The 17992-nt window shown below is 44.9% G+C and overlaps 1 protein-coding gene across 3 annotated transcripts in view; it reads left to right on the top strand.

Moving 5' to 3' along the window:
- The window catches only part of KPNA6 (karyopherin subunit alpha 6), a 57042-nt gene extending 39788 nt beyond the window's left edge, over positions 1–17254 (top strand). For all 3 annotated transcript variants that reach the window (XM_066269806.1, XM_066269805.1, XM_066269804.1), the window contains 8 exons: positions 711–799; positions 2948–3047; positions 3975–4138; positions 4310–4388; positions 6934–7059; positions 7370–7497; positions 11331–11509; positions 12128–17254. In XM_066269806.1, the coding sequence (XP_066125903.1) occupies positions 711–799; positions 2948–3047; positions 3975–4138; positions 4310–4388; positions 6934–7059; positions 7370–7497; positions 11331–11509; positions 12128–12315 (1053 nt within the window). In that variant the 3' untranslated portion in view covers positions 12316–17254. The remainder of the gene's footprint in view (positions 1–710; positions 800–2947; positions 3048–3974; positions 4139–4309; positions 4389–6933; positions 7060–7369; positions 7498–11330; positions 11510–12127) is intronic.
- The last annotated feature ends 738 nt before the right edge of the window (positions 17255–17992 follow it).

Genomic DNA, 17992 nt, shown 5'->3' with positions numbered 1-17992 from the left:
CCAAACTTATAGCCAGTGGGTCAGAAGTACAGGTGACAGCTGGGAATTGCAGCTGGTGTCTAAGGTGGGGAGCAGTCTTATGGGACTGAGCCTTAACCCATGGGGTCTGCAATAACTCCAAGAGTTAGTGTCAGAATTTAATTGAATTGTTGGGCAGTTGGTATTGGATAATTTGTTGTTGGTGTGGAAAAAACTCCACACATTTGGCACTAGAGGTGGTAATGGAAAAAAGACACGCCAGTACCCATTTCTCAGTACATACAGATCACAGAATTAAAGATACAACTTCCGCTTCTTCTACTGGATTTTTGCTGGTTGGATAGAAATGGAGAATGGTACTGGGATTTTTTTTTTCCTCCGTTACAGTGAGGTCAGTCTTGTGAGGCTACAAGAATGCAACTTTTCAATCACTTTCTCCTTTCCTGGGGGGTGGGGATACAGCAGTCTTGGTTTGGCGTCTCTGGCTGCATTACAGCAGCCAGCCTGTCTTTGTAGCTGAACCAGTAACTCACAGAGGAAAGGTTCTCACAGAGCATGTGCTCAAAAAGGATGTCAATAGGGATGGTACCTGAGTTCATTTAACGTGTCCCGGGCTTTGATATGGTTTTCATCCTGATTATTGGTGGGTATTCACTCTATAGTTGTAAGTATAAAATACTCAAAGAAGCCACTAGGCTCTGTGGGTGACAGTTTCATCATCCCCTTTTCAGGCAGTCTGGGCACTGGGAAACATAGCTGGAGACAGCTCCGTTTGCCGAGATTACGTCTTGAACTGTTCCATCCTTAATCCTTTGTTAACGTGAGTAATTAATGATCATCTGCACCGGGGACATCTACAGGGCAGCTACGTGGCAGGTCTTTGGGGCAGCTTACCTTAAGATGATAAATACAAAAATGTTAAAAGTACATTTTTTAAAAGATTTTTTTATTCATTTTTTAGAGAGGAGAGAAAGAAAGAAGGGGGGCTGGGAGCAGGAAGCATCAACTCCTATATGTGCCTTGACCAGGCAACCCCAGGGTTTCAAACGGGCAACCTCAATATTCCAGGTCGATGTTTTTATCCACTGTGCCACCACAGATCAGGCAAAAGTACTTTTTGATTGCCAAAGTAAAAGAGATATCTTTTAAGAGCAAGAAGATTGTGCCACTGGTCTATGCCAAGGCAAATCTTGTGCTTCCTCACTTTGTGGCACTGTGAAATCTCATGTTTGTTATATCTGCCTCGTTGTTGAACCAGGAAGAGAAGCAGATTTTTTGAGGTTTAGAACAGAGATCTCAAAAAATCTAGCCTTCTCTACAGAATACATTGATTAGCTATGAGTTTATGCCTAGGTACATTGGAGAGCTGGGTTTTTTTGTGTGTTTTGTGTTTTTTGGGGGGTTTTTTGAGAGAGAGAGAGAGAGAGAGAGAGAGGGAAGGAGAGTGAAACATCAACTCCTAGTTGCTTCACTTTAGTTGTTCATTGATTGTTTTTCATATGTGCCTTGACTGGGAGGCTCTGGCTAAGCCAGTAACCTTTGTGCTCAAACCATTGACCCTGTGCTCAAGCCAGCAACCTTGCAGTTTTGAACTGGGGTCCGCAGTGTCCCAGTCCACTGTCCCAACACTATCCACTGTGCCACCACCAGTCAGACTGGAGAGCTCTATTTTATTTTTATTTTTATTTCTTTTAGAGAGAGAGGCAGGCAGACAGGAATAGACAAACAGGAAGAGAGAGAGATGAGAAGCATCAACTCACAGTTGTGGCACTTGAGTTTTTCATTGATTGCTTTCCCATATGTGCCTTGACTGGGGGGCTTCAGCCGAGCCAGTGACCCCTTACTCAAGCCAGCGAACTTGGGCTTCAAACCAGCAATCATGGGGTTATGTGTATGATCCCACGTTCAAGCTGGCAATCTTGTGGTTTGGAACCTGAGTCCTCAGTGTCCCAGGCCAATACTCTGTTCACTGAGTCAACACCTGGTTAGGCCCAGAGAGCTCTGTTTTCATTTTTTTTTTTTTTTTTTTTACAATTTTATTGATTCCCCCCCCCCCCCCCAGAGAGGACAGAGAAAGGAGGGGGAGGAGGATGCTTCCTGTTCCTTGGTGGAGCAGGAAGCATCAACCCATAGTAGTTGCCTTGACAGGGCAAGCCCAGGGTTTCAAACCAGGAATCTCAGCATTCCAGGTTACTGCTTTATCTACTGTGCCACCAAAAGTCAGAGAGATCTCTGTTCTAAACCTCAAGTCAAAGACCCCATAAAAATGCATCTGGATATTTCTTCCTCCCATAACCTTAAAGTAGAGCTACATTGCATCTAAACCAAAATAGATGGATGAACTGTTTTTCAGAAATCACAATCTCATAGGCTCCCACTATAACTGTTTCTTGGGCCCTTCACAGAAAGTAGACCTTCAACTTTTATTTCCTAAGAGAACAATACTTCTTTAGGATTTGTGGCCAACGTTGGGGTCACGGTATGTCTTACCTTACAAGCTTTTTAGGCTTACTCAAAATCCAGCCCTCTGTTTGTCCTTACTAGCCATGGTCTTAACTAGACATAGTAGCTGGTCCTTATCTTCTGGGGATATAGTTTGGCCTTCTGGCCCAAATAGGCTCAGTTAACTTAGGTGTTTGGATAGGAAGAAACTGAGGTTGCTAGAGTCTTAGAGGTTTAATTGGATTTGCTCCTGGGGTTCATTGGCAACAACCCTATGCCAAGGACATCATTGCTCAGGATCTGGTTTGGTTTTGTTTTCTTCTTTTTAATATCTTTCTAATAGACTGATGGGGGGAGGGAGATAGGGAACGAGATGATAGTTGCTTCACTTTAGTTGTTCACTGATTGCTTCTTGTATGTTCCTTGGTGGGGCAAGCCCAGATTTCGAACCTGGGACCCCAGTGTTCCAGATTGATGCTCTATCCACTGCACCATCACAGGTCAGGCTGGTTTACTTTTATTTCAGACTCCTTACAAAGTCCACACGACTGACAATGACACGAAATGCAGTCTGGGCCCTGTCAAACCTCTGCCGAGGGAAGAACCCCCCTCCGGAGTTTGCAAAGGTGAGACAGCTTCTTACTGGTCCCTGAGGGATAACAGGTTACTTCATATGGAGAAACTTTTTTAAAAAAACTAGAGACAGACAGGAAGGGAGAGAGATGAGAAGCATCAACTTGTAGTTGCAGCACCTTAGTTGTTTGTTGATTGCTTCTCATATGTGCCTTGACTGGAGGTCCCCAGCCAAGCTAGTGACCCCTTGCTCAAGCCAGCAACGTTGGGCTTCAAGCCTGTGATCATGGGATCATGTCAATAACCCACACTCAAGCCAGTTATCCTGCGCTCAAGTTGGATGCACCTACACTCAAGCCAGTAATCTTGGGCTTTCAAACCTAGGACCTTAGCGTACCAGGTTAACGCTCCTACAAATTTTTATGTGGGAGTTTTCAAGTCTTTGGGGAACCCCTTATAGTCTCTCAATCCATGAGAAACTATAAGAGGTCATTGTCAGTGAAGTAAGTGATCTTGTGTATATGGATGGCAAAGTAAAGAGTCAGGACTGATAGTTTAATGCAGGGGTCGGGAACCTTTTTGGCTGAGAGAGCAATGAACACCACATATTTTAAAATGTAATTCCGTGAGAGCCATACAACAACTCATGTACATTATCCAATAAAAATTTGATGTTGTCCCGGAGGACAGCTGTGATTGGCTCCAGCTACCCGCAACCATGAACATGAGCGGTGGGAAATGAATGGATTGAATACATGAGAATGTTTTATATTTTTAACATTATTTTTTTAAGATTTGTCTGTGAGCCAGATGCAGCCATCAAAAGAGCCACATCTGGCTCATGAGCTGTAGGTTCCCGACCCCTGGTTTAATGTCTCCAGGGCTTAGAATTACTTGAGAGAAGGGGACAGCAGTGTTAGTAGTAGTAGCAGAGTTGATGTAGCTGTCCCCCTGAGTTCCTCTCACTCTGCTTCCAACAGGTCTCCCCTTGTTTGCCTGTGCTGTCTCGCCTACTCTTCAGCAGTGACTCAGACTTGCTGGCAGATGCTTGCTGGGCCCTTTCTTATTTGTCTGATGGCCCCAATGAGAAGATCCAGGCAGTCATAGACTCTGGAGTCTGCAGGAGATTGGTAGAGCTTCTAATGTGAGTGGTCTCAGAAAGGGTACTGATTCCCTAATCTTCTCCAAGCTCAGACTAAAGAACTGCTGCCCTGTCCAAAGGTCTGGAACCATGAGAGTGCTGTCAGACTTGGTGGTCAGCAGGGCTGAGTACTGTGCTCTGGCCCTCTACTCACCAGATCTTCCTCCTCTGCAGGCATAATGATTACAAAGTGGCTTCTCCTGCCCTGAGAGCTGTGGGAAACATTGTCACTGGGGATGACATCCAAACCCAGGTAAGGAAAAGGAGAGCTGCCTATGGACAAAACCCTTCCTTACTAGGACTTTGGTCCTGATGGGAGGCGGCTTGGGCTAGGAGATAAAACATAGGTTTAAGTGAAAAACTCCAACTCTGGTCCTGGCTGGATAGCTCAATTGGTTACAGCATCATTCTGATGCACAGAGGTTGCCAGTTCAATCCCTAGTCAGGGCACATACAGGAACAGATCTGTTTCTGTCTGTCTTTCTCTATATATAAAAATAAATGAATTTAAAAGAAAAATCCAACTCTACCACTTTCTGTATGATCATGGGCAACTTGGTTGCCTTCATTTTCTCTATAAATTGAAATAAAATCAATCATCCATTTTGTGCTTTTGAAGAAACACTAAATTAACCAGACTCAGTACCTGGGACTTGGTAAGATAATTGTTAAGTTTTTGTGTCCTGGTTCCTTCAAGATACTAAAAACTACTTTCTAGATCTTTAGGATCCTATGGACACTGCTTCATGTTAATCTTGTGTTAATAACACCTCCGGGGGGGGGGGGGGGCACAGGAAACAGGGTTCTCCTGTTCAAAGGGTAGAAGTCTGGATATTCTTTGATTCTTGAGTAGATGGCAAAATTTTGTGGGATTCTTGACAGTTTCTAATAGGGGAGCAATCTCACTCAAACCCACACTTTTTTGTTTTTGAAAGAGAAAGGAAGGGAGAGAGATGGGAAACATCAACTTGTAGTTGTGTCACTTTAGTTGTTCATTGATTGCTCCTCATACATGCTTGACCAGGGAGCGCAAGTCGAGCCAGTGACCCCTTGCTCAAGCCACTGAACTTTGGACTCAAGCCTGCAGCCAGTGACCATGGAATCATTTCAGTAATCCCAAGCTCAAGCTGGTGAGCTTGTGCTAAAGGTGGCAACCTCAGGATTTCAAACCTAGGACCTCAGAGTCCCAGATCAGCACTCTATCCACTGTGCCACCACTGATCAGGCTTTCTAGGTCATTATTATGTGTGGCATGCATGAACAAGTATTCATAACTTTAAATTTATCATTTTAACCATTTTCTTTTTAATTTTTTTAAGGTGAGAGGAAGGGAGATAGGCAGACTCCTGCATGTGCCCCAACTGGGATTCACCCGGTAACCACATCAGGGGCCGATGCTTAAGTACTGAGCTATTTTAGCGCCTGAGGCTGATGCACTCCAGTGGAGCCATTCTCAGCACCTGGGGCCATGCTCAAACTAAAACCAGTTGAGCCATTGGCTGCAGGATGGGAAGAGGGAGAGAAGGGAAGGAGGGGATGGGGAGAAGCAGGTGGTTTCTTCTATGTGCCCTGACTGGGAATCAGACCCAGGACGTCCATATGCTGGGCCGATACTCTAGCCACTGAGCAACCAGCCAGGGCCTGTTTTAACCATTTTCAAGTGTACATTTCAGTGGCATTAAGTACATTCATATTGTTACTCAACCCTCATCACTACCCATTTCCACAATTTTTTCATCATTTCAGATTAAAACTCTGTACCTATTAAATAATAACTTCCCATTTCCTTGTTCCTCTACCCCTGTAACCACAGCACTACTTTCTTTATGAGTTGGACTACTGTGGGTACCTCATAGGAGTAGAATCATGTATTGTCTTTGTGTCAGCTTACTTCACTGAGCGTAATGTCTTTGAAGTCCATTTATATCATAGTATGTGTCAGATCTTCATTTTTATGTCTAAATAATATTCCATTTTATGCATACACCACATTTTGTTTATCCATTCATCTGTTGATAGACATGTATTGTTGGCTATTTTGAATAATACTGCATTGAACATTGGCGCTCAAATTGTCTGAGTCTCTGCTTTCAGTTCTTTTGGATATGTACCCAGAACTAGAATTATTGGATCATATGATAATTTTATATTTAATATTTTAAGGAACCACCATAGGGTTTTGCACTGTGGCTGCAAGAGTACTAGGTTCCAGTTCTTTCCACATCATTATCAACACTTTTATTTTTTATAGTAGTCATCGTAGTAAGTGTAAAATGGTATCTCTTCTCGTTTTAATTTGCAGTTCCCTGATAATTAGTGATGTTTGGCATCTTTTCATTTGCTTTTTGGCCACCTGTATATCATTTTTGGAAAAATGTTTATTCAAATCCTTTGCTTATATCTTTTAAAATTTATTGATTTGAGATAGGGAGGGAGAGAGAGAGACTGATTTGTTGTTCCACTTATTATGCATTCATTGGCTGATTCTTGTGTGTGCCCTGACCAGGGATCAAACCTGTAACCTTAGCATATTGGGATTTGACCAACTGTGCTACCTGGCCAGGGTTCTTCTGCCCATTTTTAAAATTGGGTTGTTTGGCTTTTTACTATTGCATTATAAAAATTCTTTTATATATTCTGGATGTTAATCCTTACCAGGTATATGATTTGCATATTCTTTCTCCCATTCTGTGGTTTGCCTGTTCACTCTGTTAGTGGTATCTTCTGATGCACACAAGTTTTTAATTTTGGTTGAGTCCATTTATCTAATTTTTTCTGCCTGTGCTTTGGTGTTCTAGGTCATTCTCAACTGTTCAGCGCTCCCTTGCCTCCTCCACTTGCTGAGCAGCCCCAAGGAGTCAATCCGGAAAGAAGCTTGCTGGACCATTTCAAATATCACTGCTGGCAACAGGGCTCAAATACAGGTAAACCAAGCAGGAGGGAAATTTAAGGGGAGGGGATGTCAGGTATGAAGGCATGGGAAAATTAGAGGTTGTAGAATATTTGTTTCCCTTTAGAAATTGGGGTTGGTGTATGCTGTTGTTCAAAGATTCTGGTGTAGTGGAAGCCAGGTTTCCCTGTACCCTCTCATCTATATCAACAAGAACAAAGGAAGACTCCCAGGAAGGGAAGATGTCTAAATCTTAGCTGATTTATGGGCTAGATTTGATTTCCCTTCTTCGAGTGACTTACTTTCTCCTCCTCACCCCCACCCTGACCCCAATCCTCCCTCAGGCTGTCATAGATACAAACATCTTCCCTGTGTTGATCGAAATTCTTCAGAAAGCAGAGTTCCGTACAAGGAAAGAGGCAGCTTGGGCCATCACCAATGCCACATCTGGAGGAACCCCTGAGCAGATCAGGTATCATTCTTTTTTCCATCATCTTGAATGATATGTGTACTCTCCTTCCTCACTTACGATACGTGGGTTTTTTGTTTGTTTTTTCGTTGATTTGAAAGAGAGAGAGAGAGAAGCATCAACTCATTCTACTTAGTTCCATTTATTTGTGCACTCATTAGTTGTTTCTCATATGTGCCCTGACTGGGGATGGAACCTGCGACCTTGACACACCTGGACAACAGTCTGATGGTCTATCCAGTGAGCCACCTGACCAGGGCCAGAATAAATTTTTTTTAATATTTATTTAATTGATTTTAGAGAGAGCAGTAGAGACAGAGAGAGACAGGAACATCAGTCTGTTCTTGTATGTGCCCTGACCAGGGACTGAACCAGCAATCTCTACACTTTGGGACAATGCTCTAACCAATTGAGCTATCCAGGTGAAAGAGTATACTTTAAGCATAAAAAGTGTATATAGCAAATACATAAAGCAGCAATGTAGTATTTATTATCATCATCAAGCGCTATGAACTATACATTATATAATTGTATGTACTTTACTTTTATACAACTGGCAGCACAATAAGTTTATTTATACCAGCATCACCACAAATAAGTGAGAAATGCATTGTGCTATGATGTTATGATGGTTATGATGTCACTAGGTGATAGGGATTTTTCAGCTTCATTATAATTTTATGAGACCATCATTATTTACTATATGAGGTCCATCATTTACCAAAATTTTGTTATGTGTTTCACAACTGTATTTATAAAGCTTTAGGAGAAAGGAGATAGCCATTAAGTTAATCTTTGAAGGATAAATACAGTGTTGTAAAAGGTCTTTATGATTGGAAAAGCGTAAGTAAAAGAAACAAAACCTCCTGGAGACCTTTACATGTTTGACTGGAATGTAGTGTCCTAAGAAGGGAATAATGAGAAGTGAGCCAGAAGAAGAGGGTAGGAGTCAGACTATAGAGGGTCTGCATTGTCATGCCTGCAGAGATTGGACCGTGAAAACTTAAACAGGGAAATGATGTGTCCAGAGTGGTACTTTTGCAGCAAGGAGACATCAGAGACGACGAGGAGGGATCTATGGCAGCCTTTCACATTGAAATGAACTAGACCAGTGATTTTCAACCAGTGTGCTGCATGAATTATTATTATTATTATTTTTTATTTCTCTTTTCCTGTACCTTTCCGAAGCTGGAAACGGGGAGAGACAGACTCCCGCATGCGTACGACCTGGATCCACCCGGCACGCCCACCAGAGGGCGAAGCTCTGCCCACCAGGGGGCAATGCTCTGCCCCTCCGGGGCGTCACTCTGCCTCAACCAGAGCCACTCTAGCGCCTAGGGCAGAGGCCAAGGAGCCATCCCCAGCGCCCGGGCCATCCCTGCTCCAATGGAGCCCCGCTGCAGGAGGGGAAGAGAGAGACAGAGAGGAAGGAGAGGGGGAGGGGTGGAGAGGCAGATGGGCGCCTCTCCTGTGTGCCCTGGCCGGGAATCGAACCCGGGACCCCTGCACGCCAGGCCGACGCTCTACCACTGAGCCAACCGGCCAGGGCCTGCATGAATTTTTAAAACATGCAATACCTGATTATTTAGTCAGAAATTCACACTAATCTCTTTTCCCTTAGATTGTCAAATAAAAAAATGACAACAGCCTGACCAGGTGGTGCACAGTGGATAGAGTGTCAGACAGGGATACAGAGGACCTAGGTTCAAAACCCTTAAGTCACCAGCTTAAGTGTGGGCTCATTGGCTTCAGGCTTAAGCGTAGGTCACTGATTGAGCATGAGATCATAGACATGAACCCGTGGTCACTGGTTTGAGCAAGGGGTCACTTGGTCTGCTCTAACCCCTGTCAGGGCACATATGAGAAAGCAATCAGTGAAGAAATAAGGTGCTACAACAAAGAATTGATACTTTTCATCTCCCTCCCTTCCCATCTGTCTGTCCTTATCTGTCCCTCTTTCTGTCTCCATCACATACACACACACACACACACTGACAACAGCCAACACAATAGCTGTCTGGTGTGAATGAATCAAACTTTTATCTTTTATTTTAGTGTGAAGAAGGGAGGCAAAGACAGACTCCCTCATGTGCCCCAACTAGGATCCACTTGGCAAGCCCACTAGGAGGCAATGCTTTGCCCATTTGGGGCATTGCTCTAGTTGCTCAGCAACCAAGCCTTTTTTTTTTTTTTTTTTTTTTTTCGAGCTGGAACCAATCAAGCCATGACTGTGGGAGTGGGGGGTGGGGGGGGAAGATGATCACTTCTGTGTGCCCTGACCAGAAATCGAACCTAGGACATCTACGCTCCAGATGGACACTCTTTTCTTTTCTTTTTTTTAAGGGTGAGGAAGAGGAGGGAGGGAAGGACAGACAGGAAGGGTGGGAGATGAGAGGGATCCAACTCACAGGTGTATCACTTTGTTATTCATTGATTGCTTGTTATGCGAGCCTTGAAAGGGGGGCTCCAGCTGAGCCAGTGACCCCTTGCTCAAGCCAGCAACCTTTGGGCTCAATGCATGCAATCATGTAATCATGTCGATGATGATCCCACACTCATGCCAGCAACCTCGGGATTTCAATCCTGGGTTCTCAGATAGACGCTCTATCCCAGGGGTCCCCAAACTTTTTACACAGGGGACCAGTTCACTGTCCCTCAGACCGTTGGAGGGCCGAACTATAAAAAAAAATACGAACAAATCCTTATGCACGCTGCACATATCTTATTTTAAAGTAAAAAAACAACATGGGAACAAATACAATATTTAAAATAAAGAACAAGTAAATTTAAATCAACAAACTGACCAGTATTTTTTTTTATTATTTTAAAATTATTTTTTTATTTTTTTATTTTTTACAGAGATAGATAGAATGAGTCAGAGAGAGGGATAGACAGGGACAGTCAGACAGAAACGGAGAGAGATAAGAAGCATCAATCATCAGTCTTTCATTGCGCCTTGCAACACCTTAGTTCATTGATTGCTCTCTCATATGTGCCTTGACCGTGGGCCTTCAGCAGACTGAGTAACCCCTTGCTAGAGCCAGTGACCTTGGGTTCAAGCTGGTGGGCTCTTGCTCAAACCAGATGAGCCCACGCTCAAGCTGGCGACCTCAGGGTCTCTAATCTGGATCCTCTGCATCCAAGTCCGACGTTCCATCCACTGCGCCACCACCTGGTCAGGCACTGACCAGTATTTCAGTGGGAACTATGGGCCTGCTTTTGGCTAATGAGACGGTCAATGTCCAGTTCCATATTTGTCTCTGCTAGCTGTAGCAAGTGATATGACGCGCTTCCGGAGCCCTGACGTGTGCATCCCGCGTCACCGGAAGTGGTGCTGTATGTGAGCAACACTGTGCTTTGGGGTGCCGCCACATACAGTACTCCAGGATGCAGATGCATCCTGTGCTCCTCTCACTGACCACAAATGAAAGAGGTGCCCCTTCCGGAAGTGCAGCGGGGGCTGGATAAATGGCCTCAGGGGGCCGCATGCGGCCCACAAGCCATAGTTTGGGGACCCCTGCTCTATCCATTGCACCACCACCAGTCAGGCTACTTTTTTTTTTTTTTTTTGGTCAGGTCAGCAAAAAATGTATTTTTTGTTGTGCCACAGAATTTTTTTAATTAGTTTTTAGTTTTTGTGCCATGAGATGAAAAAGGTTGAATATCATTAGATAGGTGGAGAGATTGAGATAGAGAATGGGTGGTTATGAAGGCTCGGTAGGAGTGGCTTGCTCAGTGTGTTGACATATGAGGGAAACCCACAGGCATCATAGCACCTGCCTAGCACATCCCTTGCCCTGCATTAAATTAGAACTTGTCTGGTCTCTGGTCCCCAGATACCTGGTCTCACTGGGCTGCATCAAACCCCTGTGCGACTTGCTGACTGTGATGGATTCAAAGATTGTGCAAGTGGCCCTCAATGGACTAGAGAACATCCTTCGGCTTGGAGAGCAAGAGGGCAAGCGCAGTGGCTCAGGGGTCAATCCCTACTGTGGCCTCATCGAAGAAGCCTATGGTATGTGCCCTCGCCTCAGCGATATCTCTGCCTTAAGTAGAGAAGTTCTAGGTCAGGGTCTCAGGACTGTAGGCCTCCAAAGTAGATACATTTGTGAGGGTGTATGTTTAGAGTCATCATTGGATGACTCCCCAGATCCTTCTCCCTCTGAAGGACATTATCCAGTTCCCTTTCTGATGGTCTCTACCCAATAAGTAGTTATGATACAGATGCCAAAGGAAAACTTCAGAATTGATGACAAATCAGGCATTGGAAGGCAGTTTTTAACTGAGTTTCTAGCAAGTTCCAGTAAGAGTGCCGGACAGACTCATCAGTCATCTGAGAAATTCAGTGTGGCTAATGATTCGCCAAGGTCACATAGGTAGTTAAAAGCAGAATCAGGACTAGAACCTATGATTTATAACTGACATTGTGATCTTTTTCCTTTGGGGTTGTCTAGTTTGAAAGGGAGGGTTCCTGGCTTTTTTCATGTCAGAAAGAGATCTGATCATATTACTTGTGTTTATAAACAGCAACATACCTCAGAGAAAGAAAAATATAATAGATAAGTGGTTTCATGGAGCCATAGGAAAGTACTTATGAAAGTTTTCTTTGCCTTCTTACTTCTTACCACCATAGGCTTGGATAAAATTGAGTTTCTCCAGAGCCATGAGAACCAGGAGATCTACCAGAAGGCCTTTGACCTCATTGAGCACTACTTTGGTGTAGAAGATGATGACAGCAGCCTGGCTCCCCAAGTGGATGAAACGCAACAGCAGTTCATCTTCCAGCAGCCTGAGGCCCCGATGGAGGGCTTCCAGCTATAATGTCTGCCTCCGGGGAGGGGATGGGATGGGAAGCACCACCAACCAGTGGAAAAGCAGCCCTCTGGTGGGCAGAGTTTGGCCCCACCATCAGCCACCACACACCTCTGCTGCTCTGGAAACTGTGCTCTTGACCTGCTCCACCCTCTTCCCTGGAGGGAGCACCCTCTGGACGGACAGAACCATCTGAGGCTCACATTTGGGTTGGTGACAAGAAGGGGACGTGTTGGGTTTTTCTTCCTTACACTATATTTTGGCTGCACATATGTCTTTAACCCAGGAGCCCAGGGGTAGACAAAGGAGGACTGAGGTAATCAATTTTGCACCTTTTTTTTTTTAATTTTTTCTTTAGTGGTGACTTCCTTCCCTTTTATCTTACTTATCCTTCCCAGTTCTCTGCCCTGATCTGTGTAACTCTATCTTGGGTACTTGAGCAGATGGAATATTCCAGAAGTGGGAGGTGGGAGGGGAGGGGAGAAATCCAAAACAAAGTGTTCTTGCTCTGACAGAATTATTAATCTTGTATGCTTGGATTGAGTTATTTAATTTTTTTCTTTTGCACATTTTTCTTGTATTAAGATTGCTCTTTCCAAGAACCATGAGTTCCTGGTTTTAGGAATCCCAGCTGCCAGCATTGTGTGGGACTAGAGGCTGAGGGGGAGGTCACCACGAGACAAAGGCCTTTCCCTTCCTCTCTCTAACCCCTGCCCAGACCTCTTTAGTTTGGGAGATCCCTTTCACTCTCCTGGGGCAAGTACACCAGTGGGAGTGAAGGGGAGGAGCACAGGCCTTTCAGACGGGGCTTCCCATGTGTCGCTACTGATCCCATGTTTCCTACCCACCTTCCAGGGGTGCGACCCAACTTCATTTGTTTACTTGAAAATTCCCCTCAGAGTTGAATGAACCTCTGAGGTAGCTGTATTTTCTCCTAAGGATAGGAGGCAGGGGTGCTGTGGTCATTCCTTTCTCCAGAAAGTCAAGAAAGTCTTGCTCTGGTGACCCATAAGTTGCAGAGGAGGTTGGAGTGAGTGTCATGTATTGGGATAGCCAGGAATCCCTGCCTTTGGCCTTTCTTCCTCTTCCATAGTTGGATTATGTATATTTTACTTCCAAAGGAGAGAATGTCAAAAAGTTCTGTATTTTTTTATATTCTATATATTAGGTAGGTCAATCTTAATTGGTCTTGAGAGGAAGAACTGCTTGTAATTTCTGTAAGTAGGATACTATGAGGAAGACCAAAAAGAAATATGGAGGCATAGCTTGGTCCTTTTCTTCTCTGCTTGGGTTCTGGGCCACCACCTGGGACCAATCCTTAGCTCTGGAACCTTTCTGTAGCAGGTCAGCCTGGTCTGATTGTCCCAGTACCTAAAGGAAAGCAAGGATGACCCCAGAGTGTGGTGAAGTCTATCACTCTAGTCCTTCCTGCTGAGCATTCTGCTTGCATCAGGAAATTCAAAAAGCAGTCTACCTTCTCATATTTGGTCTCAAAGGCCCTTGTTCACATAAGTTATCACACGTGGCTGCCTCTCCTATTATCACAGAAACTTAGCAGCCTCAGGACTTTTGTGAGAGTTATTGATATCTTCCCTGTTTGGGACCCCTGTACCTGGTTTGGGTTTTGCCCTTCCGTGTGACAGTTATGATCCTACTGTCTTTTTTTTTCTCTTTGAGTAAAGTTAATGCAGTGCCACAACAGCATGCCTATGCTTTGGTGGGCTACATATGAGAGTAAAGCCCAGTTGTTGGGGATGGGGGCAGAGGAAGTTGTCAATTAAGTAAGGGTAGACCAACTGTGAGAAGGTGCAGTCTGCCGTGCCTCTGCTTTCCTACTATGGTCAGTCAGTCAGGTGCCCTGCTCCAAGCTGTAATTTCCCTTCTCCAGAAACAGTGCCATTCCTGCTCCTGTTCCTATGCATCTCCTTCGGCTCAGGTGAAATCCATGCCCCTCTGCCTGCAGGTCTAAAGTCCAGGTGCTCACTGTCAGCCCCTGGTCTTTAATTTGCCCTCCTTCTTGTGTAAGATTCAACTCCACAACTATTTTCTGAGAAAGGTGGAGCTAGAGCTTATCATCGAAAGTCCACACCAATGCTGTACCTCAGCGAGTGAGATGCTCCTCTTCAGCGTGGGAATGACTGTCAGTCAGTCCCCAGTCTCCTGGTAGGCAAGAGGCAGGACCTTTTGGCCTGCTAGCTGCATTACAAAACTATTCTACAGTTCAAAGAAAAATTTACCCTCACCCCCCACCCCATCCCCATCCTGGTCCAAAGGGGAAAGCACTTTACTAGAATCTACTTAGTACTTCTTAAGCAATAGTTAAGTCCCTGACATTGGGGCCACGTACTTACTGTGAGACATACACATCCTGCTTTCCCCAACTATCCCCCCAAATCTACTTTCCCTTCAGGTCTGGGCCCTGTACCAGGAGGAAGACTCTTTATCCTCTGGCTGCAGCTTAAAGCCAGTTTTCTCCAAGGACTTCAAAGGCTGAAGTCTCCCAGGGCACAACATGAGGACAGATTTCTCATCACACAAATGTGGCCTCTAGGAGCTTTCCTTGTTAGTGTCTTCCTCAGACCATGTTTCCCATTATCTTCCTCTAAACCCCTTTCAGTCAACAGGTGAAGTTCTTCCAGCCTACAGAGGCAGTGACATCATGTTTTATGTCTCCTCCTCTCCTTTGGCCATCTTGGGAAGCAAAATAGTATTTCTTTAACTCAGGCTTGACATCCACTCTTCATGGGCAGCTCCCATCTGGACTCCAGACCCTGGCCAAGGTGAGGTCAAAGGCTTTCTGTTGGATTTCTGAATGGGTGTTTCAGGGATGGAGGAGCTGCCAGCCTGCTATAGGGAACATCCTAAGACATGCTTTTGGAATCTTATGTTGGCACATGGCTGGTATGTCCATTTTACGATCTGTAGTGGAGGTGGAGATATCTAGGTGTGGATTAAGGGGATAAGGAGCCTTTTTATTAGCTAAAGTGAATGTTCAAATACCGTTTTTGAACAATGCCAGCTATTTATTGCCAGCCCTTCTGGGCATGCATCCCCAATTCCTCTTCTAGTACTAACAGGGTCTCTGGTCTTAGAAGCCTGCCTTCAGTTTTGAGCTATCCCCAGTTGGTGTTGGCTGCACCTTCTGAAGGAACCACGTGGGTTCCACTCTCAGCTGGCCAGCCTGGTTACTAAGGTCATTGGGTACAAATGACTCTTCCAACGAGCAGGTGTTGATGACTTAAGCTTTCAAGGACCCTTAGACCTACTGCTATTACTCTTTGCCCTGGAATCTACCTTCCAGGAACCCCTTTTTTTTGGAGCTTACCTGCACAGATTATAGCTGCTACTATATTTAGTCAAGGAAGAGTAAAAGAGGGCTCTCAGGCACAGACTTTTATTTCTCTCAAGCCAAACCAGCTTAACAGGAAAAACGGTCTACAGAATGGATTTCCATTTCCTCATGTCTGCCTGCCTCCCTGTACATCCTATTTCTAGCAAACTAGAAGGGAAGATGAATGCCTGGCAATACTTCCCTCCTCATTCCACAGACCCCTCTTTGAATGCCTCAGCTTGTATGTTCAGGTCATATCCCTTTTCCCCAAGACTCACTCAGCTTGGTGTCCATCATCCTGGGTATTCCTTTGTAGATTCATGTTGTGGGCTCAAAATCTGGATTCTCAATTGAAGGCAAGGAGCCAGATTCTCTAGGTCCCTGTAGGCGCTATAGGGGCCTATAGGGAAAACAGGCTGGGTGGGGCCCCAGGAATGTGTGTGACTGTCTGCCTCCCTGGCAGGCTGGGGAAGGTTGCAAGGCTCAGTGCACTGAACCACAGGAAAATGCTCATAACCAGCAGGCCACATCTTCCAGGTAAGAAATTGCTCATTGTAGGTTTTTTTCCATAACCATTTTAGGATTCTAGACAAATCTTGTCCAGTGTTTTTTCTGTATCAACTTTTGGGTTCTTTTGTTAAACCAGCGAGCTGAGAATTTGGCCCTGTGAAGATCCATGTTTAGCTGCTCTTTAGCCAAGGCCTTGATAAATGATGCAATAGTCATCCTATTATCTATTCCCCTGCCCATCCCCATCCCCAACCCCAGATTTAAATCATAGCAAGGGAAAAATTTGAGGTCAGTACCGCCCAAGTCAGAATTAAAGCTGTTGTTTTTCCTCTGAGGGATTTTGCAGAACAAACCAAGTATGACAGAAGAGACAGCATTAAATTGGGGGCACAGAAGAAAGGTTTGTGTAGTGTGTAGTTTGGGCCTACCTTAGCTATGTCTGGGCCAGCCTGACTGCTGATGTCCACTTTAGAACATCCCTGTGCTAAATGCTAGCCCTGCTCCTGTGTATAGGTTGGACTTGCATCCCTTGGATTTGAGGACAGAAAATCTTGCCATGCTCTTGGGGTAGTGAAGGAAGGCAAAGTTCAGATCCTGAAACTGGCTGGGAACCTCTGACTCAGAGGATGATCCTCCTTAGAGTCCACCTCTATGAGAACCCTCAGACCCTGGAGTTGGGTATTGTCTCTTTTAGCCAACTTTTGTGGGGACTGCCTTTGATTGAATCACTAAAGAAACAAAGGGTATGAAGTCCCAGCCACCCAAGACAAACTAGATGTCCCTAAAAAGCAACTTAGGTTCCCAGCTACAGAGCGTATGAAGGTGAACCAAACCATTTTTCTCACTCATTTTCCTTTCCAAATTCATTTGCTTTTAGTTCTCCAAGAACTATAAACTGGCTATTTTCTATGTTTTCAGGGCCCCTGGGTAGACAGACAAAGCTTGATTTCAGAGCAGACGTAGGCCAAGAAACCATGGCATTGAGTGTGCTGAGTCCAGACAAATGATATTTATATACACATCCAAATTTGAAGAGAAAATGTATTTCTTTAGGTTTCAGACACTGTAATAGATATAAAGCAAAAATAAAAACCTGTTGCAAAGTTCTATATTGTCTTCTTTGGGATGATCCTAGTCTGGATTTTTTTTGAAGTGAAGGGAAGGGGAGGGTGTTTAAATTTTTGGTCTAACAGTGGCATTAAGAATTACAACAGCCGCCTGACCTGTGGTGGTGCAGTGGATAAAGCGACGACCTGGAAATGCTGAGGACGCCGGTTCGAAACCCTGGGCTTGCCTGGTCAAGGCACATATGGGAGTTGATGCTTCCAGCTCCTCCCCCCCCTTCTCTCTCTGTGTCTCTCCTCACTGTCTCTCCCTCTCCTCTCTAAAATGAATAAATAAAAAAAAAATTACAACAGCCTACTCCTGCTATAACAATGTTTTTATTTATTTTTAATTTTTTTTAATTTTTCTGAAGTTGGAAACGGGGGGGGGCAGTCAGACAGACTCTTGCATGTGCCTGACTTGGAACCACCCGGCATGCCCACCAGGGGTGATGCTCTGCCCATCTGGGGTGTCACTCTGTTGCAACCAGAGCCATTCTAGCACCTGAGGCAGAGGCAATGTAGCCATCCTCGGCGCCCGAGCCAACTTTGCTCCAATGGAGCCTTGGCTGCGGGAGGGGAAGAGAGAGACAGAGAGGAAGGAGAGGGGGAGGGGTGGAGAAGCAGATGGGTGCTTCTCCTGTGTGCCCTGGCTGGGAATCGAACCCGGGACTCCTGCACACCAGGCCAACGCTCTACCACTGAGCCAGCTGGCCAGGGCCTATAACAATGTTTTTAAATC

The sequence above is a fragment of the Saccopteryx bilineata genome, chromosome 3, assembly GCF_036850765.1.
Source record: "Saccopteryx bilineata isolate mSacBil1 chromosome 3, mSacBil1_pri_phased_curated, whole genome shotgun sequence".
Classification (NCBI taxonomy): domain Eukaryota; kingdom Metazoa; phylum Chordata; class Mammalia; order Chiroptera; family Emballonuridae; genus Saccopteryx; species Saccopteryx bilineata.
This window is presented reverse-complemented; position numbering and strand designations above follow the sequence as displayed.